The sequence below is a fragment of the Nematolebias whitei genome, chromosome 20, assembly GCF_014905685.2.
Source record: "Nematolebias whitei isolate Nwh7 chromosome 20, NemWhi1, whole genome shotgun sequence".
Classification (NCBI taxonomy): Eukaryota; Metazoa; Chordata; class Actinopteri; order Cyprinodontiformes; family Rivulidae; genus Nematolebias; species Nematolebias whitei.
Window position 1 is genome coordinate 32338231 of NC_056517.1, and position 26107 is coordinate 32364337.

The following is a 26107-nucleotide window of genomic DNA, read 5'->3' on the forward strand; positions in this document are numbered from 1 at the left end:
TGGAACCATCACATCAAGGAGGAGCTCATATGAGCCGGGGAAGCCTGACTTACTGTGTGCGGTTGGGGAAGGTGGAGAAGGGCGGAAATGAGCGTGTGGGGGGGGGGGGGGGGGGGGTTGGACGAGTCTGTATTTTCTTTTGGGAATTGCATGTTTCAGCAGTATGGATATTGCAGAGAGCAGCAGCAGAAGGAATAAACAGGCTTCCTCTGTCTTTCCTTCAGGGATGAGCCTGTTCACAGAGGCGGCGCTGTGACTGATGTTTGTCAGTGTTACGTCTATTTGGGTCTATTTATTTGTTTGGCAAACAAATGCATTATTAACAAGCGACTGCCACATGTTATCCGCCCCGCGCATTCTTCCTCAGCATCATTGTCTCTCCATTCAAGTGCAAATGAGCTATAAGGCTCAGCTGTTTGATTCAAGTCAGATGTGACTGAACCGAGCTCAGAACTTTTAACACAACTGAATTTTGAAGTTTCCCTAAAAGAAGAGAGGGTTTCAGACTATGTCAAAGTGATTTGAATAGAGGAAACAGGTGGTTTTCATCCAGAGGGGGGTTATGCCTCCATGCTTTGCTGATGAAAATGTGTCCATTACTGCCGCGCCCGTGAAATGAGCAGGGCTCATTTGGAGTCAAATCTATGGAAAGAGGTTTTAGGAGTAAAATAGAGAGGTCTGGACCATTGAAAGTGGAGATAAATCCTGACGTTCAGTATGCATTTCCTTTTAACTCGCAGTCACATTAGATATTAGATTGAGTGAGTGGGCCCCTGAGCGTGATTTCAGACCCAGAAGGAAGTGCCTGGGAACAGCTTGAATAAAAATAATGCTGTGAACGGCTTATTCGCACTCACAATCACACTTAAGGCAATTTTACCCATAACGGGGACCGGGAGAAAAAGAGTCGACGGCAAACGACACCTTTTTCTAAGGGCTTTTTTTTCGCCCCCTCTGATGCATATCAATGTACTTAGCTCATCTGCAATAAAAAAGGAAGGTTGAAAGTCTTGTGTTGGAAGAGGACAATGCGAGTCCACACACTGGCTTCAACTGGAGGGAAATGAAGAATGAGTTATAGAAATTCATGGAATATTCAGGCGCAGACTTGGTGCCAAAACAGCACAATTATATATTTTAACTTTTAATTATTCCCTGCAAAAGTTTATTGTGGAGCAGATTTTCTCGCTAAGTTGATTTCAAGTTAAAGTTTAGACCTCTATTCCTCTTTAAGCACATGTACAAATTGGTTTGGTTCAGACTAGGCCTAAACAATAATGTCCTGTTTGCTGATGTCCTTCAGAAAGGAGAAGAAGAGAGAAAAAGAAACGGAGTTAAAATAAAAGTTTAATTATTTAACTGTATGAGAGTCTAACACACAACGTGAGGATACGTTTCAAGGTGAAAGCGTTAATTTACTCATAGAGGCTACTTTTTTTTTATTCTTAAGCGTTAAAGTGTAGCATAAAGAGTCAGTTTTATTCATATCTTTAAATGTGGAAAGAAAATAAATTCATTTGGTGAAGTCAAATTAATAAAATGACGTGCACTGCAGCAGATTCTTGGCACAAATGTGCAGAAAGTCTAGTTAAACACATGTTTGGTTAATTTAAACGTGAATTTAATTAACTGAGTTTGGGTCATGAAAATGGCATTCATCTTGTTTTTGCTTAACATCCATCCGTTATCTTTATCTTCTTCTTCCTTTAGACAAAGAGAGAGAACAGGACACTTTACCTGCCACCTGGTTACGACTGCACACCTCACCCAATATAAGCAAGCGTGATTAAATGTTTAGAGATGACTAAAAAATAAAAGTCAAAACTTTACAGATCTTTAGAGGACAGCCTTCAAACCAAAGTTCTTCCTCTTTGTGAGCACAAAGAAACAATAGGCACAATTCTATCAGAGCAGTTCAATGACGTGACTCAAGCGTTCTAAATGCGTCTCCATTCACTCATTAAAACAACCTCATTAAGGAATATCTGACATGCATCCATCCCATAATTTAATTTCCAATGCACAGAGCTGCTGCTGCCACACCCCGCTGTGAGGGCACGGTGAGTCTATGATCTCCCTGCATGTGCACGTGTCCCAGAGTCCTGGAAATCAAAAAGGACCACTCCTAAAACTAGAGAAGCTGCATTAGAAAATGCAGTGTGAATGTTTATTGCTGAAGAACTTGATGAAGAACAGCTGAAATTAGCTAAAAACATGCTGAACTGTAGCTGAAATGGAAGAGCAAGACTAAGTTAGCAGAAGAACGCAGAAATAACACATAATGGCTGAATTTGGTTTAAATGGGTAGAAATGAGCACAAAAATGAGCTAAAATGAGCTTAAATTAGCAAGAAAAAGCTGAAAAGTAGCTGAAAAGGTAGAAAGAAGCTTAAATTACCAGAAGCAAGTGGAGAGACCAATTGTGCCCAATGAGGCCAAAAGAAGCAGAAATAAGCACCAAAAAGTAGAAATGATCTGAAAAGCAGAAATTTACAATAACAGCTGAACAGTAGCTAAAAAAGCAAAAGAAGCATAAATTACCAGAAGAAATTGTAGAAAGCACAATCATGTCCAATTGAGCTTAAAGAAGAAGAAATAATGACAAAAAAATGTAATTATCTTAATAAAGCAGAAATTTGCAAAAAATAATAAAACCAGCTGAATAGCAGCTAAAAAAAGCAGAAAGAAGCTAAAATTACCAGAAGCAAGTAGAGACGGCACAATTTGGTTGAATTAGGCTGATTTTTTTTTTTTTAATGAGTGTAAAACGTGTGGAATAAGCTGAAAATGCTAAAATTAGCATAAAGCAACTGAATAGTAGCTAAAAAAAAAAGGCAAAAAGAAGCTTAAATTACCAGAAGAAATTGGAGAGAGCACAATAGTGTCCAATTAGACTTAAAGAAGCAGAAATGGGGACAAAAGGGCAGAAATTACCTTAATAAAACAGAAAATTGTACAAAAAAATAAAAAAATAAAACCTGCCGAATAGTAGCTAAAAATGCAGAAAGAAGCTTAAATTGCCAGACACGACTGGAGACAGCATGATTTGGCTGAAATAGGCTGAAAAAAGTTTACATGAGTGCGAAAAATGTGGAATAAGCAGACAATGCTAAAATTAGCATAAAGCAACTAAATAGTAGCTAAAAAAAGGCAAAAAGAAGCTTAAATTACCAGAAGAAATTGGAGAGAGCACAATTGTGTCCAATTAGACTTAAAGAAGCAGAAATGGGGACAAAAGGGCAGAAATTACCTTAATAAAGCAGAAATGTGCAAAAAAGATACAAATAAAACCTGCTGAATAGTAGCTAAAAAAGCCAAAAGAAGCTTTAAATTACCAGAAACAACTGGAGACAGCATGATTTGGCTGAATTAGGTTGAAAAATGTTTAAATGAGTGCAAAAAAGTGGAATAAGCTGAAAATGCTAAAAATAGCATAAACAACTAAATAATAGATGAAATAGCAGAAATAACTGAAAGGAACAGAACAAGCTGAAATTAGCTGAAATAGGTTAGAAGAAGCACAAAAATGTTATTTAGCAGAATTATCTTATCTTAAATCTGAATGGAACACAAAACAGCTGATAAAACAGCTGAAATTAGCTGATTTTTTTTTTTTCACAAGGAAGCTGAAAGAAGCTGAACCAGAACAAAATGTGAACGGAGCAGTAAAAGGTTGTAAACAGATCTAAAGATTTGAAGGATGTAAAATGAGCTCAATTCATTTTCTATGAGTAAAAAAAATGTCAGAAAAGGCTAAATATTTCAAAAAGCTAAAGTTGCACCAATACCAAAAGTCACAGCAGGATTGTCCTGGAAGAGCTGAACATTTTGATTTATGATCTGTTGAAATATCACAAAAACTGTGGAACGAGTTACAGTTGTGTGGATGCTTCATGAACAGTCACACAATAATGTTCATCCTGAGAACTTCTATTTAACAGACATGACTAAACGAGCACAGAGATATTGTTTTATGGCGACTGCATGTGTTAATGCTCTGCAGTGAGCAGTAAAATGCCATCTGTGCTTTAATAAAAACTGTTTCAAGTCGGTCTTTGGGAAATTTGTGAATATTTTATTATTAGATCAGCCTGAATTTTTATTAACAACAACAACAACAACAAAACAATCCTGTTAGGGTGAGAGCTGTTTTGCAATACTGTTGGCATTAAAGTGTTATTTACACTTTGTTTTGGATAAAGTCTGATTATTAAACACTCCGCCTACTCAAGGTTTTACATAAAAACACCTCCATATTTTGAAAATCAAAATCGATCATTTACACAAAGAAGTAATTTAATCCAGTGCTTTTGATTGTTCGAAAGCCTTTTGTTTTCGTTGTTTTAATTAAAATGACAGTGTTGTCATTTATCCAAGCAAATCGTTGTTTGCGGAGTTTTCATTCCAGTACGAGGACGGCTCTTTTGAAGACCAATTTAATACCCTCACTAAAAAAAATCTGGGGTGTTTCTGGCAGTTTCTGCTGCTTCGCGCTGCCCCTTTGCTGGCATCAGCAGCAAATCAGCAGGTCTCTTTCTTTTTGTTCTCAGCTGGTACGTTCTAGATGAAGGTAAAGTTTAGAAAATAAAAAAAAGCAGATACCCGAGCACACTCAAATTTCCAGCTGTCTGCACAGGAGAAATTCTCAGATGGCCCAGCTGCACAGCAGCTGCAGGTGTTCACTTGAATCCCCACAGTTGAAGCAGCAGTTTTTATCTGTTTGTGTTTGATGCAGAACACTGCTGGGGTGTTAATATATTTCAACAAGCCGAGGATTAACAGAAAATTGCTGCAATTTAGCTCTTTTGGACGGTTTTCTACAGCATTTAATGAGGCCTTGCACAGCCTAAACTCTTAGCAGACGTGTTCAAACAGACTTTGTGATTTTCCTCAAAACGTTGCTTCAATCTGTAAATAAATAGTCATTTACAAAAGTAACATTTCAACCCATTCACTTTACTACTATGACATATATAAATTTAATTAATAGTTGTTTGTACTTCTGATCCCTCCTATAAATAAGTATATTTTGTACTAAAAAGACTAGTTTACAGTTTTCAACAATTGTTTCAGCAGGAACGCACAGCTGTCGTACATGAGGCCTAAATGTGTGTTTTTATGATAAAACATCACCAAAATATGTTTTACACATAAGCTGAAGCACAAGTGAACACGTCACTGACATTTGTCATGTTTGCCTCGCAAAATGAAAACTTATGAGGCAACACCCGCCGTCTTTCGAAATGCAAAGAACTTCCTGTTTGAGTTTACGACCCAGAATGGAAGAACAGTTACAAGGTGCCTTACTGGGTATGTTTTCACATTTGGTTCTTTTGTTTCCACAGAAGACTTGTAATCTTTACAGAACTGTTTGCATTTTAACATGTTTAAAAAGAAAATCAGATGTATTTTATGAATGCATCTCAACCTTTTCAGGTGAAATCAACTTGTCTGTTGTATTTGTTATTAAAAATCACCATCAGGAGGAAAAAACAACTAATTCTTGCGCAGTACAGCACTTTGCTTTGCTTTGATGGGTCTGAGTCACCTGATCTCGACTCAGGTGTGGCCTTGAACATGTTTTATTATTAATTATTATTATTAATCTTTATTTAACCAGTCAAATCCCACTGAGATCACAGATCTCTTTTTCAAGGGAGGCCTGGGCCTGAAGGCAGCCTAACATGCATGTTTCTGATCTGTGGGAGGAAACAGGAGTACCTGGAGAAAACCCACATAAGCACGAGAAGAACATGCAAACTCCACCCAGAAAGACCCCACGTCCAACCGGGGATTGAACCCAGGACCTTCTTGCTGTGAGGCAACACTGCTAACCACTGAGCTGCCGTGTTGCCAAACATGTATTAGAAAGAGGAGAAAGGGGAGGAGTGGGGGGAGTGGAGATAACTAAAAACTTGCATAAGGCATCCACCTCTGTGGTTCAAAAAATGAAACTTGAATCGGAAACCTTCTGCTTTTTTTTTGCCCACGCTGAAGTTGTTTTTGTTTCTTTAACATCGTGCAAGAATTTATTTCTATCGAATCACAAAATCAAATTTATTTGTGTGGCTCTGCTCTTAAAAAAAAAAAAAAAATGGACGCCGAGGATTTAAACTGCACATTTCCAGCAGCATATCAATTCTTTGCAAACATCCATACTTTGTGATATAATCTGAAACATACGTTGTGATATAATCTGAAACGTACGTTGTGATATAATCGGAAACATACGTTGTGATATAATCTGACTACGTTTATCATAAAGTCTGCACTTTTAAATGTAACATTTGTTGTCAGCTCCTAACTCCCATAAGAAAAGCTGTGTGTATTTCAGCACCTCGGACAGCGACCCCATGAAACAAGAAGGGATGAGCGCCTACTTACAGTACAATATCGTTTATTAGGCGGGACATATAGGGATTCTTCTATAATCTTCACAATTAATGTACATTTAGTGAGCAGAGTCACCGAACATTAAATCAGTCAAAGCTATAGGCAAATGTCCGAAATGTAGAACACACAGTACTGTGAAATATTCATAAATTCAATATAGTTTTCCTTTAAATAAAAAGGGCTTTAAGTCATCTCTGGTGGCTGGAGTTTGTCGCCTCTTTTTTTTTGTACTTCTTTATAATAAAGTCGTCTAGATTTTGGCTTATTTTTCAACATGTTTCAGCATCCAAACACCACTGACAGCACAACATAAAGAGGAGTTAAAACTTCCATTCGTGCAAAACGGGGAAAAAAACAAAAAAAAAAACAGTGCGCCTTCTGTGGGCGTGAAAGCACTTCTTCTTCGTCTGCTGCTTCTTCTCCTGGCTTGTCCATAATCCCCTTGTTTTCACTTGGACGAGGAAAAAAATAATAATTTAAAGGCTATACAAACATAAAATAGAGCCTAACACACTCGGCCTGTCCGGGACATCTGCTCCCCTTGTCCCAAAAGCACCCCGCTTGTTTTCCAGGTAAGGAGGGGAAAAATCCTCAACATGCCAATCACTGGCCATCAATAGTCATCCAGATTGCGTAACATCTGACGGATGGATTTGGATTATATGAAACTCCAAGGAAACGTTGATATTATAGATAGTGGACACTGTGGACATATTCGTCGGCTTCCTTGGCTGACAGTTATTAAAATTGAAAAATAAATGGCACCTTTTCTTCTTTTTTTCAGCTTTCTTTCTTCCTTGCTTTTGTTCCAGAGAGTCCAGCGCATATCGGATTATAGAGGAAAGACTAGAAAGCCTGAGAAGGTGGAGTATTTCCATCCGCCCATGAGGGTGCCCCGCTCCAGCTTCAGGTACACGCGGTCCTCCCGCTCCACCATCAGCAGTACTCCGTTGCTGGCGGCCTCTCTCGTCACGTCCTGGTCGCCCGCGAACGCCGATATAACCGGATAATCGTTCTGCATCAGGTTCACCTGCAGGGAGGAGCACAAAGGCGCCGCAGCGTTGAGCCTCTGGATTTTCCATCCAGTGCACGTGCTTCATTATTCCTCACCTGTATGGTTTGTCTGTTGTAGACCTTCACCACGTGGAAGCTGAAACTGTAGATCCCCCTCCTCGGAGCCTGGAAAACACTCGCTTTCAGATCGAAATGGTTGCCGATGTTCACTAAAACCTGCAACCCAAAAAACACATAATGGTGTTTCATTTCACTTTGTTTACCCCCTGTCTGTGTGTTTGTCATCCCGACAGCTGTTTTGTGATCACGTGTGTCCTTTATGGAAAAGAAACGCGTCAGGAGTGCCAAACGGTTAAAGCTGCGCTCCAGACGCAGTTGGGGAGGATTTCCAGACTGATGCACAGAACAGGCCGCAGAGTCCTCAGCAGGACAGACTGGTTGGAACACGCAGAGCTGCGCGGCTGAAACGCAAACGTGGCGGCTTATCTGATAAATAATTTTGCGTGAATGATCACTGCGAGTTGCTCAGATTACTCCAATTACGCACATCATTAATTGAATCATTTTCAGGGGTGGGGGGTGGGGGGGACAAACTCCTTTATTATGGAGTTTGACCATGGTCAGACATAAGAAGAAGTAAAAAGCAAATCGCGCAGAACAAGTTGTGCACGCGCACACTGCACCCGTGGAGCGCAGCACCCTGCGCCAGGACGCAGAACCAGAAATTGTCACGGGACTGAGTTTATGTTCTTACCTGGTCAAAGTAGATGGTCATGGACGTGTTGCTCATCTCTGACGGCTCATGATTGGTCCCACGCACGGCGGAAAAAGCCACCTTTGCCCCGGCGGAGCGCACGGATATGCCAAGTGAGGAGGTCACCGCTCCGTCCGACGAGGGGTTCGAGTCACACACCACGAGACACTTTCCTTCCAGCACGATGGGTTCTGTGTCGTTCTGACCGAGGGAAAGAACCACGCCACATCCCAAGAGGATGACCAGTGCCAGGATGGCACGGGCTCCCGGGCAGCGCGCTGGCACCATGGTCGATCACTGATCCCGTGTACAATGATACAACCCGGCAGCCCCTTGGAGGTTTGTCGATCACCTGGTCCAGACTTGGTCCCCCTGTTCCTTCTTCCCCCCTCTCTCTTTTCTCTTGTCTGTGATGCTCCCACACTCTCTCAAACAGCTTCTGACACGCTCAGACTCTTCCTGGCGGAGACTCTCCTCCCTCCCGTGCGTCTTAGTTGTTGTTTCAGAAAGTGTTCAAACATCTGTTTTTGTAAATCCTGGGGATGTGAGAGAAAAATGTTGGAATCGTCACGTAAGACAAGAAAATCAGGGGATCTTTGCCTAATTAGTCACTAATGTGATGCGTAAAATGCGAGTAAAATGGACAACTGCTGTCAATAATTAAAAAAAAGGCTAGTAAATTTCATTTAATTGATTTTCATCATGTTTTAATTAAATCAAGCTTTTGACTGACTGTGAAACACTTTATAGAAAATTTAAATAATGTTATATATTCTCCTCATTGTTATCCATAAGCGCCATTTACGCGTTTAACCTTCTGGAAACAAAAGCTCAATATTTGAATATTTGACTCACCTGTGCTCTCCATCCCGCCTGTGTGATCGCTGTCTCTCCCAGACTGAACAGTGCGCGCAGATTGTTGCTCCAAAAAAAAAAAAAAAAAAAAAGTCTCTGGGCTTCCTTTCCAGAGGAAACTCACGCCCATTCTTTGTGTGCAGCCGCAGCAACCCCCCCCCCCAACCCCACCCCACTCCTCAGAAGTACTCTGCAATTAAAGGCACATACGTGGACTAATAAGTTTGTTTACAATATTAATCAGTTCAATGCTGCGCGCGCTGCCCCAGAGGACACCAAAGGATTACTTTCTTTCACTGCCTGTTATTGATACTGCTGTGATTTTCACATGTCCGACCCTGATTAATCCGACATGAAGGGGTCTGCAGTGGATAACCCTGCTGGTGCACGGTTCATTCACATGCACGAGTTTGTTATTAATTTGAGACTTTAAAACGAGCTCATCTTTAAAGTCCAATAAAGATACTCGTGCGCCATCCAGTGGCGACTTTTGATTTTGCAGAAGAAAAAAATTTTTTTTTATTTCTGAGGAAAGCATAAAAAAAATCTGACATATTTGGAAACATTGCTTGTGCATTTAATTAATAGCATGCTGTGAGATTTGTAAAAAGCATACGTTTTAAAATAATATCTAATAGGAGAAATTTTAAAGGAGATTCCCCCATAACGGTGCTCACTTCACAGAGAATAAAGTGCAACTCTTTGTTAAACCTTTAACCTTTTCCTTTCAAGTCCTGACATGTCCCCTTCCTTTGAAGAGCTGTGTTAGGTGTCCCTGCTCCTCGCTGCTGTATTTCATGAGAGCGGGCTTCAGAAGAGGTGGACCTTCACTTTAGACCTTTAATGAGCTGTCATTTTTCTACTTAAAGTTATGCAAACTGGCTACATTATGCATGCTGCTCACGTTTATACAGAACCTTACTGCGCGGTGTATATTCAACCTCCGCTGAAAGGAAAATAATTGGAGGAACCTCTTCAAAATCATGTGATATAAGCAAACACATTGCATATTATAGCTGTTAAGATCAGTCTAAAAGAGGGGTCTGCAACCTGCGGCTCTGGAGCCACAAGTGGCCCTTTGGTTCCTCTGCAGCGGCTCTAAGTTTTCACCCAAACTAACATTAAACTGAACCAACAAGGAATGGCTACTTTTAGTAGTTTTCCCATCATTTATTTTGCCCAGGGCTTAATTTGAGCCAGATCCTGCTGGAACAGGAACTGGAAACGTTCTTATTTTGACAGGGTGCATTCTGGTAACTATTTGATTGGATCTGGTAACTCTCAGGCTAAAGTAAAGTTACGAAAAAATGACTGCCTTGAACGAATAAAACTTATTTTGGATATGTAAACTGAAAATAATTACATAAACACTAATTTTAAACACAATAGCCACTTATGACTTCTTAATATCACGTACAAGCTGCCTCTTAAAGTAGCATTTTCACCTCTACCCTTAAAAAAATCTCAGCCCCTATAATAGTGGTGGGGGTGAGAGCCGACCAAACTAACCAGGATGTCGTACGTGGGCAGGAGCACAGACAGAGGAGGCGCCTGGAGGTTTCGCAAATCGGAAAACAACGAACCAGACAGTGAATTTAGCAGAGAAGAATCAGACTCGGAACAGTCAAGTGGGGTGGGGAGGGTTAGGATGCTTGACAGAAACAGAGTGTTTACAAATGTAGGTGAACAACCCACTAAAATTAACCAAAATGCAGGAAATCACATAGACTTTATTCAAAATTTTCTGGGGGAGGAACCCGTCCCCCACCACAACCACGCCTGCTATTTGCATTCCGGCATAGATCAGTTTACAAATTAAGCCCTGCGTTTGCTGATATGTGAATGATATACACAAATGGTAACAACTTGTTGATTACATCATGCTAGTAGTTTGTTAGCCACTTCTTTTAGCTCACTTCCAGTTTTACGGTGTGACCTTTAACTCAAATCCACCAAATGTTTTACGGGTAATACCTTTAAGACAAGTTGCTGAGAGGAAATATGGTGAGTCAACGTGATAACAACAAAAATTAAAGAACAAGACAAAGACAAAGTAAATGGAATTATTTATTTTCATTTAAACATTCAATTACCAAGAAACTGGCCTAATTTTTAACTTTATGCTTTATTACTTCATAGTAGGATACTTGTGAATTGTTTACTGTTTCCACAATTAAAAAAGAAAACCCACATAAGCATACTTCTGTTTGAATTTTTATAAAATCTATTTAAAACAAATTATATATATACACACACACACACACACACACACACACACACACACACACTGTACATAAATCCAGTCTTCTCTTTTGCCCTAAAATATAAAAATATCAATAAATATTGTAATATTTTAGTTTTGTATTAATAATTTTAGCAGGTTTTGCAGCTCCATAGATGCAGTATTTTATTGTGCAAAGGGACAGAAATGGCTCTTTTGATCATAAAGGTTGCAAACCCCTGGTCTAAAAGCATCAACTGTCCTTCTTTATAAGCCCAAAATTCTCTGCAAAGTGTAATACCTTCCAAATGTTCCTTTAAATGTTTAAGTCTTCTAATATTAAAGACATATTTGACTGGATTTGTGGATACTGTAATTCCTGTTTTCTTTTGACGAACACAGCTCTGTCAGAGCTTTCCTGACAAATCATGCAGAAGAGTGACATCAGGTATCCAAGAGCCACCAATGTCCCCAGGCCTTCAGAAGGACACACAGCTACAGAAAACATCAAATGTCAAGTGCAGGAAACAAAGTAAGAAAAGAGATGTGTCCTACATAACGTTACCGTCCCAGAGGCTGCTGCTGCCCTGAGAGGGACTTCACTTCCATCAGGCGATCCGTTAGACTGACAACAGCATCATGGTGACTTTCCCTGACAGCTAACAGAGCCTTCTGTTTGGAGATTTTGGATTCTTTTCTGAATAAACCGGTCAATTGTGTGTCTTAAAATGAACCATCTGCTTTGGAATTACAAAAAAAAGTGCTTTTTCTTTACAGGATAAATAATAGTATAAGCACGAGCTTTCTAATGAGTCAGATTAGTTTTAGCTTATTGTTGAGTCACTTTTATTGTGCACCTACACTTCATTCATAAGTCTTCTACACATATGTTGCACGTAATGCATTTTGCATGCTCAAACATTTTAATGGCAACTTTAAGTAACATGTGTCTGCCAGTCCATCTGTTTGTGTGCACAGAAGAATGAAACTATGTTCAGTTGAAACAAAGCTAGACTCAAGTTTATTAGGTTTGAGCTAAAGAGGAGACCGCACGAGTCTATAAAAGACCGTTGCTCTGTATCAGTAATAGGTGTAAATATAATGAGATTTTTTCTTGTTTTATGCGAACACGGTGTGTCAGTTTGTTTTGTTTTGCAAGGACTCTTCCTGCAATCGTTACAACCACCTTTAGGTGTGAGCAGCCAACTTGAGTGAGGCACACCTGCTCCTCAGGACTGGTTCTCCCCTCACTTACCTGTCACACTGCAGACTGTTTGGCTGCAGCGTGACTTCTGCTTTTCCCCAACAACTTATTATTGAGGTTAATTCAGAGAAAAGTCTTTGTGTTCTGAGGGTTAAATGTTGGTTGCAAAGTGAAAGATTGTGTGTGTGATGGCATGGTGGCGATTGGTTTGTGATAAAAGTCCAACATGGACCGCTGCACCAGGTTTTAGGAATTTGAGAGAGAATTAAGCTTTGACTTGTCACAAGAGCAATGTAAATACGGACGTTTAAAAGAAAAGCTAATGAATCAAATCAAACCACACAGCTTAAATAACTTTTCTTTTTCAACACCTATTAAAATATAGTGACATTTACAAATTTAGCATTTAAATTACTAGCAAATAATTCCATTTTTTTACTCCTAATCTTTGGGAAAATAAAGTTTTTATTTTTTTAATACAGTTTCAAATGAATTTTTGCAGTGAGACATAAAAGAGATTAGTAATTTGGACAAAAACTGGTTTGAAGAAGTATTTAAGTAATTAGATTTGTTGGTGTAACTACAAGGATTAATTATGTTATTTAAAACAAAAAATAGTTATTTAAGCAGAATTTCTACTGGTTTTTATGCACCCAAGAACTGAGATGAAGTTTATACCTAATCGTTTATTTTTGGAACTTGGATGAAGGACTTTAATTTAATCTGTCCAGATTATGTGATTTATTAGGACAGCAAACTCACCTGAGCAAATTCAAAAATGTTGAAGACAACATTTTAGTATTTGATACATTTGACAGAATAGCTCTTTTGTTACATAACTAGCATAAAAAAAAATGTTTATGCTCAATCATCCAGGTAGATAACAACAAAAATATTAAATAATTTAATCTGGACCGGTTTCATTAAGGGAGAAATGTTGTCTTCCATCCAGAAGACTTCATCAGTCTCGGCCTGCTAACCAGATCTGTTCCATAAGTAGCTTTCACTGCCGTTTTTCAAGCCAACCTCCTGTTGAAATCTCAGAAGTAGACTTTAACACATGCAAAAGGACCCATCCGTCCAAAACAATCAATCATTATGTATAACAATCAAATGTTAAAGTAGCATAGTTTCTTTTGAACTTGGCTGGTGAAGATTTTAAGTAATCTAGAACATGGTAAATAAAAAAAGTTTGACAAAAACAAGTGGAGTTTATTTGTAACAGAAGATGTTTCGCTTCTCATCCGAGAAGCTTTCTCAATTCAAAGAGCAGAGCATGTGGGATTCAGGTTATAAAGCTGAGAAAAGATACACACATGCATATGCAGATTGACCTATCACACCTCACAGTAGGTATTTGTTAATCTAATTAAACAGAGGAGGAGGCCTCAGATTTCAACTTTCAAAAACTTATAATGCAGCTTTAGGATTGATACCCAGCCAGTTTCACACCTATCAGATGGGACCAGAGGGCCTCATCTGTGAATTAGATTAACAAAGACTTTAGCAAACACCTTTCTCTTTGGCAAGCTGACTGTGCCATTAATAGCCACTTTTACCCATTACATGATACAACAGCATGCTATACACATCTGGTGCCATCTAGCGGCTGAAAAATGGTAGTGTTCAATATTTTCAATCTGAATGAATGAAAACAGTCATATCTTAGCCAAAAATTGGTTTATAAATATGGGACAAAACCATAAATATGTCACTTTTTAGAAATGAGAAATGATGTAAAATTAATGAAATAAAGCTGTGGTTGATGTGATAAAGCTCTTGAACCAATTCTGTCTCTAAACTGTGATTCACGGCTGCCCCCACTGTAATGTAGCCGACACTGGCCCTGTAACGAGGCGCATGCTTTCTCTTTCCTCTCCCTGTTCTCCTCTTGCCTTTTTTTTTTTGCTCTCTGTCTGTGTATAGGAGCTCCTATTATTGCACATCTTCCCAAATGAAAACTACTGTATTGGATCTGACCAACTGGACTTTCGATGCAAATGACAAACTCTTTTCAACAAAGCGACAGGGTCCTGGAGAACCCTTATCTGCTTGGACGAGACGTGCAGCTGGATATATCTCTGGGGAAGTGGAATGTGATGTGTCTACCTCTGCTGTTGATCGAGGATGCCGAAATGCATATAACTGGATTGATGATAACAGTTTTCCTGTTTTTGGAATTGTCTGGTTCCTGGTTTATCAACATACAAAGAAGACGGCCGCAGCTAATTTGGCCCTCATCAGGCTGCTGCCTATGAAGGTTGGTTTGTGCTTTGAGGACTCAAAATCAGCTGATTTACAAGCTAAACCATAAGATGGTAGCGATTTGAATCGCAGGCCACCTGCGGCTTTGGACTCGTCAGCATTAAACGACCTTGAAGAGGCTCGTAAGCACGGACCAGCAGAATGCACCCTAATCTGGCCATTTCAGACCTTGGAAGTATCAGTAAGACTCAAGGCTGACAAGGAAAATAGTCTTCCTGAATAAATCAACTACTGTGGCTCATCTGGATCCGATTCCTCGGTTGACCTCGAAACAGACTGACGTCAATTTCTCCTGGGAAATGTGTAAACTAAAGAAAAGCTTTGTCTATTGCAACGCCACCCCCCAACTTCTGTGGAGGCTTATCAGAACTGTGCTGGCTGACCGTCATCTCATCTCATCGGGACAATGGACTGTTAGTGCTTCATGGACCGCCTCATCTTGAAATGCATATGTAATCATAAATGTGCTTGCTGGCAGAGTTTTTTGACATCTTAAATTGTGTCCTGTTGTATATAGCAACAGCTACGTGCACTCCGCCCAACTTTCGGACGACTGTACAGACATATTCTTGTTGTATCTCGGTACAATGTTAATAAAGCTTATTCTGATTCTGATCTTGTGGAGAAACCAGCCAATATAAGATAAATGGTAAAAAAAAAAAAAAAACTAAAATTTGGAGCAGCCTAGGCCCCAGAAGACCCAAGGGAATTCAACATGCACTGTTTGTATGTGTGATGTGTTGTGAAATGATTATTACCGAGGCAAATCATATGCTCCTCAGTGTCTAACAGACAACCTCCCCATGGGGAAATGTCTCAGCTGGTGGGATGTACGAGGGAGGCATCACTGTGTGGGTTAGAGCTAGGTAATTTACTTCAACCATGCAGGCAGCCGCTGCAAAGAACACAATTATTTCTACTTCTCTGTAGCACAACAACTGCTACAGAACTCAAAACTGAGTGCTGCACAGCCTCTAATCAGAGGTTATAAAAACACAGCAGAGGAGGACGAGACGGAGCTCCCACACCCCTGCGTGCCAACATCCCACTGAGCAGGCTCCACATTCAGACGCAGACCTCCCTTCTCACCTTTAATAAGAAAGTGTCATTAAGTGCGATATGAAAAACAAACCCTCCTCTGTTCTGGATTGTAGCGAGATTGTCTCAGGAGCTCCTGAACTTTACAACAGTGAGGGGAAATCTCAAGTTTTACTCTTTCCTAACAGTACAAGGATTCCTAACAAGGCTGCTGAAGGTTGGAAAAAATAAATGCATGGATAAAAAGAACAAGTTTTATGTTGTAGTTTATGCAGAATTAAATTATGGAAGTATTTATGCAGCAGCACCCATTGCTTAAAAAAAAAAACTTGCCCAGAATTTATCCAGTTACATATTTAAAGCAGTTAGTTTATTTTCCTGATTTAAAAAGTCAGTCAGGTTTTTTTTTTTTCTCCAAAATACTGTGTATTTAACAACAAAGTCCATATGCTCAGTAATCCAGGTATAAAATCCAACATTTTTCAGTCAGGTCATTTGGACAGTTTCTTTTTGTGTGCTGAAACAGTTCACCTTCCATCCAGAAGGCTTCATCAGTCAAGGAAACACACAACAAAACTGATTCTTCCCCCAACAGCTTACTCCAAAGTGGAACAAACCAGTTCTGCTTGTGCTAAGATGGTCTCTTTGGTACGGCCCCTCCTCCATTGCCAGCCCTCTGACAGTCTTGTCAAACTGGTTGAAAACAACAAAGTGCATGCTCAATAATCCAGGTATAAAATCCAACATTTACAACAACTTTCTATTTTGTTACTTTCAGTCTAAACAAATGTGTATTTGTCACAGACTGAATACGCAGAGCAAAAGGACTGAATATGAGCAACACAGAGGCAAGTTCAGTACTTTTATTTACAGTGAAAGTAATCACAGGAAAATATCAGGAAACCTGGGGAGTAAGGAGAAGGCTCAGCACTGAAGTTCAGCAGGGATGGTTTGAATTAGATTACCTTCTGATTCTTACTGGTCAGTGAATGGTGTTGGAGAATCACTGGTTCCAATAATCCTGTGTGAGCAACGGTTGTCCAGAGTGGAAAGTAGTCACTGGTGCAGGTAAGGAAGACAGCTGAGGAGGTTTCCAGAATTTCACAAGGAGTCCAAGAACAGGAAGGTCTCAGGAGGTTCACTGGAAACAGTAAAAGGTAAGTAAACTGGCTAGAAGCACAAACCATTGGCAAGGTAATGCTCCAGCACTGAAGAAGTCATCAGATGCCTTATATCAGGGGTGCCCAATACAGCCATCGCAATCTACCGGTAGATCATGAAGGTAATATCAGTAGATCGCATGGCAAAATAGATGTCTTAATTTGTTTTAAAGGCGTCAGCCGATCAATCCATCTTCACTATGCAAGTCGTCACTTGACTGACGTACAGATTAGCCAATCTGAGACCGAACTTTTCTGACACATAGGTCACCACGCATGTGCATTCAACCGCGCTAAAAACAAACGAGTTGACTCGTGATAGCCTCCAGTTTATATCTAAAGTCAAGAACGTGTGTGAAATGAGTTGCAGAGCTGGACCAAGTAAGCAAAAAAAAAATCTACCATTTCCATACGGAACGGGGGGAGTACTTTTTTTTTCATTGTCATATTCGAAGTACGTTTCACCGGAGTGGCATTTTCTGACTATATTCATAAATACTATGTCACTGACTTCCTTCTGAAAAGTGAGCTGAGAAAGAAAACGGTGAAGGACGTAAAATCCCAGTTATCTGGACAGCTGACCACAGCAGCAAAGCATCAGCCTGGGTGAGTCATTTTAATAATTGTTAAGCACAAGAAGTCTTTTCAAGACAGAGAGATGTTATTCATTGAAGAAGCTGACTTGTTGTGCAGAGACTTTAAAAACAAACCAGAAACATTATCATCCATTAAAGCTCTTAGGTATCAGGAAATTCAGCTACAGTTGAAGCAGCTGCTGCCAGGGCTGAATTTTCACTTTTGTTCTCAAGTTATTTTTCAAACATGAAGTTATTCTTGTTGTTTTCTGTTCGTTTGTGTGAAAAAAATTGCTGTTTTTTTTAATTTTCTTTTTATTATTTTGTATGCGGACATTAAAAATAAAGTCACTTTTTTTTTTTGTTAAACTTTTTTGGGGTTTGTCATTTATGTTGCGTCCACAGCGAGCTAGGACTTATTCATTCAACCTTTATTTATCCAGGTTAGTCTCACTGAGTCACGAGGACTCATTTACAAGAGACCTGTTTTAGACAGACAACAATAAAATACAGTAAAATGAAATTAAAATAAAATATAGTGTTATAAAACAATAAATCAAGGTGCCATGTAAAACATGGTAAAAATACTAAACAAGAACATAAAAAGCATACTTAATGTTTATAAATAAGTATATGTTTTGTATTTTTATAGTAGGTAGATCACTTGGACTTGGTCATTTTAAAAGTAGACTGCATGCTGACAGTGTGGGCACCACTGCCTTATATACTCTGGGTCTCATCAAGAAGATCGGTCTTGTTTGTGGTAGTTTGGCGCCATCTAGTGACCTCAGAAGAGGTGAATCTGGAACTCCCACACTATTAAAGCAATAGTTCAGAACTTTGACGTGGAGTTCTGTGGAAAGGTTACAAACAGTAATGATAACTTGGTTGAGCAACTTCAGTTAAAAAAAAAAAAAATCTAGTTTTATTTGAACCAAACTGATTAGCTATTGGTTAATCAGAATGGAACCAAGACCAAAGTAGACTGCTGTTGCATTAAAGCTATTCCATCAACTTCACTTAAAAGGTTTGAACTATCCCTTTATGATTATTCTGTCCCCATTACATAAAAATAAGTTTTCTAGTTTAAATAATTAGACACCCTGTTAAATTCAGCTTTATAACAGAAGCTAGTCCTCTTATGAGAAACTACAAGGCTTTGCGTCGTCGTTGTCTCTTCAGAAATGTGCGTGTCACTTGGGAACTGGCAGTCACTGGTATGTCTGGATATGAGACTACTTTGGAGCAGAGCTGGTCCCAGTTCTGCAAGACTTCACTGACACTTTGCTGGAGCGGAGGAGTCTCTCTGCCCCAGTATGAGCAGATTTCCACCCTTCAACTCCACGGTGTCAGGAGAATAGCCCTGAGCTTCCCCGGCCTGAAGAAGTAAAGACAAAAAGCATCCATTTCAACTTTCTGTCTGTTTTTGCATCTCTCTGTGAAACCTGCCGTTTCTTTGCTTGCTCTGTCAGTCCCGGCAGGAGGTCCCTCATGGCAAAGTTGGACATGCAACCTCTAACTAAAAGTGCACATGTCATTGGTCAGGACAGACTGGTGCAGCTGAAGTTGTTGTAGCCTGGAATCCTTACTGGTGTCTGGAGGGTAATTACTTCACAGACAGAGACTTGCTCTTCTTATTTATTTTTATTATACATTAGTTTGTTGCAGCTGAACCAGTCTGATTAGTACCTATTGCTGGTGAAGATTCACAGTCATCCAGGTCTATAAATAAAGGTTGAATGAAAAATTATCAAAAATAAATAAATAAAGCAAAAACAACTGGACTTTTATTCTGAAAAACATTGCCATCCCATATGTTGCTAGAATATGTGAAACTCAAAAGGATTTTCTCCAACACAACAACCAGGTACATTTTAAATCCAACAGGGCCCTCAGGCAGAGGCTGGTCCAACCCAAGGACAGAACCTCCAAACCCAAACTGAGCGGCGTGGTGTCTGCAGTTCAGTGTGGTGACGAACGTTCAAACCTCAATATCAGAGGAACTAAACAACGTCACCAGACGCATGGCTCAACACCAGAGGGCTCTTCAGGACATGACTCAATGTCCACCTGCATCTCAAGGATAAGGGACACGCTTTGTGGACAAAAATGTTCATATTTTATACAGAGAAGACAGATCCGGTTAGTTAAGACAAACAAGAAACTTTAAACAGAGGAGGTCTCAACTTTGAAAAACTTACAGCGCATTAGGCCTGATGATTATAAAGCTTGGAGCTCCACACACTCCACAGACGGTTTTGAACTGGTAAAGCCTCTCGGATGGGAAACGAAACGTCTTCAGCTTCAGAATCGAAATCCAGCTGTTTTTGTTTTTAACATGTTTTGGACCTGTGCATCTCAGAGTGACGGATTTAGCAGAAAATGATTTCCCAAGTAACAACTTGTTTTGCAGGACCGGTGCTCTATGGGCTTTTTCTTGTTCACCCTCTACTTCCACAGTCTGGTTTAGAAAAGCATCCAGGGATCATCCGATAGGTAAGTTGTACTTGTTACCGTTTTTACACAGATCAAATTGAAAGGATTTGATAACTTATGATAACTGATTTTGATGCTCCTGCTCTGATGAGGTGAAAAATATTCCTATTTCTGGGCTTTTTTTTTTTTTTAACTCATCAGGACCACCTTGACATCAGCTTTAGACCTTTGTGTCAAACTGTGCACTACTTTATTTCCCACATTCTTCTGGAAATCAAATCCAATCCAAGTTATGTAATAATTAATTATAGGGTGTTCTGTGGTGTTGAATGTGATGCAATAATACAGTAGGATAAAACTGCTCATGAAGATGTGGGTCTCATTCTGTAGATATAGCCCCCTCTAGTGGCAGCTTCAAATCTCAACGCACAGTTGCAGTGTATTATAATTTCACTTCACTAAAATCAGCAAACTCCAGGCGCCTTTATAATAAATAAATAAATAAATAATAAATATTTTGTTTGGTTTTAGCGCTTACGTGGAAGAATTTGTCAAAGCCCCACGTGATGACATCTACCCTGAATACGGTCTCCATGGTTACCAACAACACATTGCTCTCTTTAGCACTGAAAGCGAGCTCGTGTCTGAAACCTTTTCTTGCTTATGCATACTCTCAAACACACAATGTACAATTTGTATTTAAAAAAAGGGATATTTTTATTGTACAGGTGACTTATAACTGACGTGACTTATTGTAATATAAAGACTTAGTAGATGTTTGTTATTTTTGAGCAGAAACATCTCTGATGGACAGATCCAGATTACTGCAGTCAGAACTAATTCATCACAGCACAAAACATAGTGGAATCATCCAAGTGTGCAGGTCACAGTTAATAATAAAATTACATTGCAGCAGGGCTTATCAGTTTTTCCATTCCATTCTCTTTTCAAATGTACACTATCGTTTTGGTCTAATAGAACTTTTTGGTAGATTCACATCCCAAGTTTGGCAAATAATTAAAAATATGCATTAAATTACATTTCAGGACAAATAATATGCCACATCAATGATTTCCATTTTCAGTTGCAGTCAAAATCAAATGCAAGCATTCCAAAAATAAAAATGTAAATAATATAGGAATACTATTTTCAATATCTCTGTCGGGAGCTGGTGATGGTAGAACCCAAATGCAGGCAGGCAGGCAGACACGGGGAAACTCGCAAAGGTAAAATAAGAAATATTTAATAATTGAATACAAAAGTTGACATGGCAGTAAAACTTAGATAACGAACGTGGAGACAGGAACAGGAGGCCATTCCAGAACAATGCCCAGACAATGAGGAACAGAGACGCAGACTTGTATACACACGTTAACGACAGACAACGACAAACACCTGGAGGAAAGACGATCAGGAGCACACACTCGAAAACACAAATCCTCACATTCACTTTGCTTAAAGGTGAGTCAAAAAAATAAAAGTTTTTTAATTCCCTCTCATTTTAGGATTTAAAAATCCTAGGTAAAAGTCATGTGGAACCCTGGGAAAAGTTTAACAGAATTAATTGGCAACCGTGGTACCAGATTAGCCATACTTACAGTCAGGGGTTAATTTGAGCTGGATACTGCTGGAACTCTCATTCTGACCAACTATGTTCCGGTAACTGTTTGCTCGGATCCGGCAACTCAAATCTCCGCCCCTAAAAGTCCAAAGTCATCACGCATTTTTATTTTGATTATATTTATTCAAAATACGAGAGGAGACGTTGCCCAGTCTGTGGAGTGAATGTTCCGGCCACACTACGTGCACCAGCTCACGCACATGCTCCTGCCCAGCAGAGACGTGGATCGCACGTCCCACGTTTTCATCCAGCTTCAGCTGTGCGTTCAGTGTACGTTTTGTGCACAGGAGCATCTCCAGACAGCTACAGAGCTCGCACAACTGCTGATGTGTCGAAACTCCTGCATACATTTCAGACATAAATAAAAAAGCTTACAGTAAAAAAAAAAACATAAAAATACAACGAGAGAAATGTTTGAGTATTATTCACATTGCATCACATTTCAAAACAACGGCACTAATTTGTCAAAATAACCGATCAAAATGTTGAAAAGATCGTCCAGTTTATTTTCAGTAAATGGATGGATGGATTGTCTTTAGCAGGGCAACAGAGAATTGAAGCACCTGAAGGCAGTGGCAATCGAGACTGGAGCAGGAGGAACAATAACCAGCTGGTGCAGGACTGAATTCAGCTGAGAAGAATTTGGGTCGGACAGTGAAGTGTGTGTGTGTATTTGTGTGAGGGGGGTTAGGACGCTTGACAGAATTGGAGCTGCTCAGCTTCTTGTTGTTGCTCTCTAAAATGGTCATTTCAATTCAACCTTAATTTATACAGGTTGTTAGTGTCATTGAGCCTCGAGGACTCAAGAGATACCTGTTTTTAATCAATTTAATCAAACGTTTACAGAAGTTTATCAATTGGTTGTAATGCACCAAAATGCAGGAAATGGCATCTCTTATATTCCAAATTTTCTGGGGGAGGACCCACAGACCCCGGCCGAACAGCCTGCTATTTGTGTTCCGGCATCAGCCGGGTTACAAATTAAGCCCTGCTTTCAGTGCATTGTACCACCATGCATGGTGTTTACCACAGTGCGCTAAGATTCATAACTGGCTGTAACTACCGTGCACTCTGTATTCACTGGTTAACTGGTCATCATTAACTTCATGCAGACTCTCACTGGTACATTTTCATCTTTCAATCACTTCTTGGTCTGTTGCTGGTCGTTGTTCTTGGTCTTCATGTATCTCCACCTGCATGTCACCATGAATGCAGCTACAGCATGTGCTCTCAGGACATCGTTACTTGCAGTGTACCTTCAGTGCGGACTAAACTTAGCAAAAGGGCCTTTTTCTTATTTTGCCAGTGTTGCCAGGTGAGAAATGTAGGATTATCGTACTAGAGACATAGAATTATCGTATTTTGAAGGAAATTATTGTACACCCGTCATAACCAAAATAACAAATCTATTAATGCACTATAGTAGTGATGGGTCCGCTTCCAGACCGGCTCTGCTTCTTCTTCTTTTCTTTGTTTCTTTTCTTCACTCATGGGGCGGGCGCAGCGGACTATTCATCCAATCATGGCTGTTGTTCTGAGGCAAACGCAAACACGTCACTCGTAGGTAACATTTAGAAAAGCACGATTGGCTGGAATTTCCAGCCAATCGTGCATCTGTTTGCGAACAGAGATGCCTTCAGGGTTCACAAAAAAACTCAGACAGACAGTTGCGACAGGCTGATGACAACCGATTACAACCACACATTCACGGAATGGTCAAATTATCATATATTTGGCCTTTTTTGGGATTATTGATCGTACATTGTATAGAGGGCAAAATTGTCGTACAAATACGATAATTATCGTACACCTGGCAACACTGTACTCCGCCCCTGTAACCTGGAGCACCTTGCAAAAAACCTGAAGCTCTCGACCTTGACCTCTCTAAGGGACTTTAAACTACAGCTAAGTTCATAGCAACATTTTTTGTAACTTTTTTTTTTAATACCACTATCCCCCTTTTCTATCTAAAAGTATTCTGATAAAGAATAAGGGGCCGCGCTATGATGGCAGCAGCAACGTGCACTCCACCCATCTTTCAGACTGTACAAACATAATTTTACTGTATCCTGATACAATGATAATAAAGCTTATTCTGATTCTGAAAAACCAACGCAGACATGTTCCTGTTTTCAGTATTTTACACCGCTCCATAATGTAGCTGCTTTTGTCTAGTTTTTACTGTTTTTATTTTGTTTATCATTTAATATCTTCCATTTACTTTTTATTTTATATTCTTTTTTTATATGATTGTCTATTATTGTTTGTACTTCTTCTGTTATTTGTTAAAAAAAGGTCTCTCTTGTAAATAACTTGTAATGGCTATTACGACTATGATGGTGAGACATAGCTGATCAATCATCAGGACTATGGCCTTCAGGTGAAAACGCAGCTCGTAAGGTTAGAAGTGGAAAGGCGGTTTATCCTCAAATGTTTAAATGTTTATTTTACTATTTGTTACGTCAACAAACATTTCAGAAGGAATTATTGATTCTATGGGGATGTTTGTTGTGTTTAAGTAAAATGATTTTTCAGAGTTTGTGTTTTTCTCGTTTTATTACACTTATGTCCAGCCAGTAGAAGAGCGATATTTATACTTTGTTATTGCTACTCGTGTGTATTTATAGAGATTCAGTTGGACTCCGAGATTTTAATATACCTAAACAAAAGTCTCTAAATTAAAAAAAATCTTCTTCTGTACAAGAAACATTAATTTAGCTTTTTATTTTTTTTGCACATTTTAAACTAATCCAACTCTTTCCTAATTTGACTTTTCTAGCCCATCACATTTTCCGAACTGCATCTCCAGACATAATGCATAACACATTTAATCTGAAAATTCAATTTGTGATCACCTCGGCCACATCTGGCCTCAGCATAAGAATTGCTATGAAAAGGAAATGCCGGTGCTGGAAATTATTGCGATGCTGTTGATAGACTAAAGGATGTTTGCGAAACCTCACGGTAATGGGATTTACAGGCTTCCTTTCCTTTGGCAAATGGGATCATCACCTTGAAAATGTGCTTATTTTTCCAAATACACTTTTTGGATTAAATTCCAAATTGTTTATGGGTGTAGTGAGAGTGAGTGGAAAATAAGGATGATGATTTTCTCCACTCTTTAACTTATTTACTTGTATTGGGCACAAGCAGGTCGGATTACTGACCAGCAACAGATTAATAAGCGTATTCACCCTTTAATTATCAGAACTCGGTCACTGAAGTATAATCCATTAATTACCGGGAATTTCTATACCTTCCATTCATCCATTATCTTTTACCCGCTTCTTCCATTTTGAGTCACGGGGCTCACTGGTGCCCATGTCCAGCAATCACTGTGTAAGAGGCGGGGACACCCTGGACAGGTCGCAAGTCCATATTAAATAAATAATTGATCAAAAATATATGAACAATAATAACAAAGAATAAGAATTTGGATAAAAAATAGTCTGATGAAGTAGTTGAATGAGTAGACTTGATCAAGCAGTAAGGATTACTGATTTTCCTCCGTACACGTTGCACCGCCCTATAAGTTGCATCAGTTCATATTTATCTAATAAAGTGGAAAAACCCATAAATACAGTATGTCGCTTCGCCGTATACGTCACATCTATTATGTGAAACCGCTGACGCGTCGCATTTGTTACGCGTCACCGCTGACAACCTGGAAATGTGGGCCAGTGTTGTGCCAAAAATCAATGGGCTGCCAAATGGCGGCCGTAGGAGCGTGCACAGGAGGACTTTAATAAAATTAACACTTAAAAACAATTATTTGTTTGCTTGAAATATTAGCAAAGGTGTGTCTCAGTTGAACTTTTACGTAATAAATGCACTTTAATGGTCAAATCAGCTGCATTTCAAAAATGGTTTCGCTGCCTCGTTGCTCCGTGAACAAGCAGAGGCAGAAAAAAAAGGAGGAACGCGGCTTTTTTCTCCAAAATTTAACAAGAAAAGCACCTAAACAATTATTTGTTTGCTCGAAATTTTCTCAGTAAATGCACTTTAATGGTCAAATTCGCTGCATTTCACTAGGGCGCTGCAGCTGGTTTGACGTTCCAAGCAGCAAGCAGAATGAAGGTGGGGAGATTATGGCAGGCTGACTGAGTCATTAATAGCTGGTGAAGATTCTCAGTCATCCACGACATGGTAAATTCAAAGAAGTTCAAGAAAAAAAAACAAAGTATAATAAAGTCCAGTTGTTTGTGTCTTGAACTTTTTTCAATTTGTCATTATAGCCACGTTTACCTATTACATGATACAACTGCATGCCGTAGAGCTACTACTACTCTGCTGCCCAAAAGTGACTGAAAGTGGTACTGCTCTTTTTTCAGTCAGAATGAATGAAAACAGTCTTATCTCAGTCAAAAAATGGTTTATAAATATGGGGAAAAAATCCATAAATATGTCGCTTTGGCATATAATTCACCGGACATGTAAATTATGCAAAAAAGTGTGATTTAAAGTGTACAACAAGAAAGAAAAGTGTGAAAATTTTCTGGGGGAGGACCCCCAGACCCCCCCCCCCCCACCACCACCATCAGTGTGTCCCCTCCACACACACACACACATAAA

At 39.4% G+C, this 26107-nt stretch overlaps 2 protein-coding genes and 1 pseudogene across 2 annotated transcripts in view; 2 read left to right on the forward strand and 1 right to left on the reverse strand.

Annotated features, from left to right (window-relative positions):
• Positions 1-6564: 6564 nt before the first annotated feature.
• On the reverse strand, positions 6565-9092 carry cbln2b (cerebellin 2b precursor). Its single transcript, XM_037694267.1, has 4 exons — positions 9016-9092; positions 8161-8696; positions 7503-7622; positions 6565-7422 (listed from the first exon to the last, which is right to left on the reverse strand). Exons 2-4 carry the CDS (start codon positions 8446-8448, stop codon positions 7225-7227), a joined length of 606 nt encoding a protein of 201 aa, XP_037550195.1. The 5' UTR covers positions 8449-8696; positions 9016-9092; the 3' UTR covers positions 6565-7224.
• A 9527-nt stretch (positions 9093-18619) lies between these two features.
• Positions 18620-20776, forward strand: LOC119426416 (annotated as a pseudogene).
• A 923-nt stretch (positions 20777-21699) lies between these two features.
• neto1l (neuropilin (NRP) and tolloid (TLL)-like 1, like) overlaps positions 21700-26107 on the forward strand; it is a 202747-nt gene continuing 198339 nt past the window's right edge. The window contains exon 1 of the mRNA XM_037693979.1: positions 21700-21805. Within this exon, the coding sequence (XP_037549907.1) occupies positions 21700-21805 (106 nt within the window). The remainder of the gene's footprint in view (positions 21806-26107) is intronic.

Coding starts and splice junctions, on each gene's coding strand:
- cbln2b (XM_037694267.1), bottom strand. CDS start 8,448: ATGGTGCCAGCGCGCTGCCCGGGAGCCCGTGCCATCCTGGCACTGGTC. Junction 7,623..8,160: donor TGACCATCTACTTTGACCAG/GTAAGAACATAA, acceptor TTTGGGTTGCAG/GTTTTAGTGAACATCGGCAA. Junction 7,423..7,502: donor ACAACAGACAAACCATACAG/GTGAGGAATAAT, acceptor TCCTCCCTGCAG/GTGAACCTGATGCAGAACGA.